Source organism: Chiloscyllium plagiosum, unplaced genomic scaffold (genome assembly GCF_037043375.1).
Source record: "Chiloscyllium plagiosum isolate Xiang-an unplaced genomic scaffold, Cpla_swu_hap1 HiC_scaffold_35, whole genome shotgun sequence".
NCBI lineage: Eukaryota > Metazoa > Chordata > Chondrichthyes > Orectolobiformes > Hemiscylliidae > Chiloscyllium > Chiloscyllium plagiosum.
Window position 1 is genome coordinate 64,937,445 of NW_028270173.1, and position 3,557 is coordinate 64,941,001.

The 3,557-nt window shown below is 41.1% G+C and overlaps 1 protein-coding gene across 1 annotated transcript; it reads left to right on the top strand.

Moving 5' to 3' along the window:
• The first annotated feature begins 836 nt into the window (after positions 1–836).
• On the top strand, positions 837–2,986 carry LOC148141066 (putative G protein-coupled receptor 139). The gene is made up of 2 exons (XM_087979070.1): positions 837–906; positions 2,082–2,986. Exons 1-2 carry the CDS (start codon positions 837–839, stop codon positions 2,984–2,986), a joined length of 975 nt encoding a protein of 324 aa, XP_087835196.1.
• Positions 2,987–3,557: the final 571 nt, after the last annotated feature.

Sequence of the window (3,557 nt, forward strand, 5' to 3'; positions counted from 1 at the left end):
TGATCATACTGAATGTTGGTGCAGGCTCGAAGGGTCAAATGGCCTATTCCTGAAGCCATTTCCTATGTTTACCTATGCTTCAATATCCTCATGGCAGCGTCTTCAATTCACTCCCAATTCCATCTCTCTCCTTTTGACCTGTTTAGCCACAAGAACTATTACTCTTTGGAAATACTTAGCAACAACTGCTTTCTTTGGCAGAGAATCACACAGGCTCCCCACTGTTCGGGTGAAGACATTTCTCCTCATCTCGGTTCTAAATGATCTACCCCGAAACCCTTAGTCTGTGACCACTGGTACTGGACTCCCTGGCCATTGGGCACATCATGGTGAAATTTTATCAGTGTCCTTGAGATTCCCACTCATTCTTCTCAACTCCAGTAAACATTATCCTAACGGATTCAATCTCTCTTCTAACACGAGTTCTGCCATACCAGGAATCAGTCTGTTCAACCTGCATCACCTCTGTCACTAGACTATCCTTCCACAGATATGGAGATCAAAACTGCGCACCTGACTGCAGATGTGGTCTCACTAAGGCCCTGTACATCGAATTCACAATAATTATAAATTAAAATAGGAATGGGAAGTCGAAATCATACGTTTGTCACTTATGATAACCATATGATTCTCGCCACGTGAAAGCATTATTAAACAAAGGTGATTAAACCAGTGTAATGTGACTTGCCTTAAGGCTGTTTGTTCAATGGAGTGAAACTGATATCAGCCATTGTGCAATCATCATTGTGAGTGCCACCAGTTATAAATATGTGAGCAGATGAACTTGTATATGGTATTTCCATAACACAAACATAGGATTCCACTTTACTGAGACCATGGGATCATCACCTATCCTACAAATCAAGTACATTTACTCCCCTGTGCTTGCACTGGTTGGTGTTCCTGGTAAGGCATTCCTCCTTTGTAGCAGAGCTTTCAATGTAGTTGTTACTCATGTCAGGATCAGGATACTGCTGCTTATTTTGAAGTGTTTGGTTTGTGCGCAGCAATAGTTCGAATCAAAGACACTGATCCAGATTCCAATTGTTCATTTTGTTAATCGGGAGGATGTAATCTCCTTCAAAGTCCAGCCGTGAATGAAGTTGCCTATGACTTCAGAGACCGTGTTGTACTTTTAAATCAGGATCAAGCTTTAGCTTTGGTCGCTGTACACAAGTGGAAAAGTTCTCAAAGTTACTTCCAACTTCTTGGAGGAAGGGAAAAGGGAAATTGTATGTTAAATTTGTGACACTGGCAGAAATGGATGAGATTCTGCCCTCTGGCAAACACCCTGGCTCCCTGCTGGTGTGTCAGACCCTTGTTCTCATTCCCACAGCCCACAATGGCTGCCAGCCCAGCATTGTGGATGAGAAATGCAAACAGAGAGAAGCTGGGTGTGCAGGTGCATTCAATGGAAATAACACAGAAAGGAGCCTTAATACCCCAGCTCATGAGATGAAGCTGCTATTTGACGAGTTCATAGAGAAGGACATTAAGAGCCATAGCTGATGGATTTTGCATTTTCCATACAGCAGTATCTCCAACCTTTTAGATAGATCCCCACTGCCCTTTTGCAAATTTATTATTTGGGAGGAACTAGTATCAAGCCAAACTGCTGAGAAGCTGCCCAGAAGTCTCTTCTTATTCAACAGTACTCCAAGTCACATTCACATACTACAATTTGAGTTGAAGTTTATTGTTAAACTTCTAAATCCCACAATCTATCTAATTATTTTCTGTTCATCATGAAGCTAGCAGGAAAGTTGCATTCCTCTGGGTCATTTCCCGCTGTTCCATCATAATCTCTCGAAGTGATCCTGTCATGGAGTGGAGTGTTGAACGAATCACAGTGCTCCCTGTCCACGTCTTGGTATTTTACAAAGATGGCAATGGCTGTATCTATCATCGTAAAGTTATTCAGAAAATCCAATGATTTGAATCCACAAAACTGTAAATGCTCTGCTCATCCATTAGAATGGGGAAAGAGAGGGTTTTGCCAATGATGGACAAAAATTAAAAATTAGATGAAATCCTCTTACATTGAAGAGTTTTTATGATCATTATTTGTGTTCATTTTGCAGCTAACTTTCTGACAATCGTCATACTCTCCCAAGGAAAGTGTGGTCTCTCAAAATGCATCACCCGCTACCTGGTGGCCATGGCAGTAGCTGATCTAATGGTTCTGATATTTGAAGTAATTCTGTTTGAGATTGAAGATGCTTATTTCCCAGATACCTTTCTGAACTATACCCCTCTTTGTAGCCTCAATGTGGCCTTTCTTTTTATTTCTATTGATTGTTCTGTTTGGCTAACTGTGACTTTCACCTTTGATCGATTTGTTAGCATTTGTTACCGAAAATGGCAAACCAAATATTGCACTGAGAAAAATGCCACATTGGTGATAGCAATGGTGTGTGTCCTGAGTATTCTGCTAAATTCTCCATTCTATTTTATATTTGAGCCTGTGGAAATAATTGAAAATGTCCCATGGTTCTGCTCTATAAAAACAGACTTTTATGTCTTACCACAATGGGCAGCATTTCTGTGGGTTGACACAGTTTTAACCCCATTTGCACCATTTGTTTTAATCGGGCTTCTCAATATTCTGACCATCAGACATATTGCAGTAACCAATAAATTGAGGAGTAAACTCCAAGGAAAGCGAGCTACTCCGGACCATACTGACCCTGAGTTGGAGAACAGAAGGAAATCCATCATTTTACTTCTCGCCATATCTGGCACTTTCTTACTGTTATGGATGGTTATGTTTATGTTTTTCATATCTGTGCAGTTTACAGACACACAATTTTTAGAAACAAATTATAATAACCCTTACACCATTTCTGAACAATGTGGGTATATGCTTAGGAATTTGAGTACTTGTACAAACACCTTCATTTATGGAGTTTCACAGAAGAAGTTCCGAAATGAGATGAAGAATTTCGTTCAGCGTCCTCTGGCTCTCATTAGCAAAAAAATGAAGTAAGTCAATAGTCCTAATATAGAGCATTCGGAGATGTAGTAGCAATGTCTGAGCCAGGATGCCTGTGTTCAGTGCCACCTATTCCAGAGATATATCATAACATCTGTGAACAGGTTGATGAGAAGCATGCAGAAATTAAATGCAACTTGTTCCATAGAATTACAGGCTGGAATGGACAGGAAAAGGAACCATGTATTCCTTATGTTAGTCGTCACAACGTTGTAGTACAAACACACTTGGTCCCGTTGTTCAACATCATATACAATGGCTATGTTTGATACCAAAAATCATCACTTGTCGCACCTGACCAAAAATGTGCAAGATCTACATATCCACTGTCTCTGACTGGTCTCTTCTTCCCATCTGATTAGATTATTAGATTAGATTACATTACAGTGTGGAAACAGGCCCTTCGCCCCAACAAGTCCACCCCGACCCGTCGAAGCGCAACCCACCCATACATTTACCCCTTACCTAACACTACGGGCAATTTAGCATGGCCAATTCACCTGACCTGCACATCTTTGGACTGTGGGAGGAAACCGGAGCACCCGGAGGAAACCCACGCAGACAC

Excerpts from the sequence above, each read along its gene's own strand:
- LOC148141066 (XM_087979070.1), top strand. The coding sequence starts at position 837 with ATGGGATCATCACCTATCCTACAAATCAAGTACATTTACTCCCCTGTG. Across the intron at positions 907-2,081 it reads TGCACTGGTTGGTGTTCCTG|CTAACTTTCTGACAATCGTC; the intron begins GTAAGGCATTCC and ends TTCATTTTGCAG.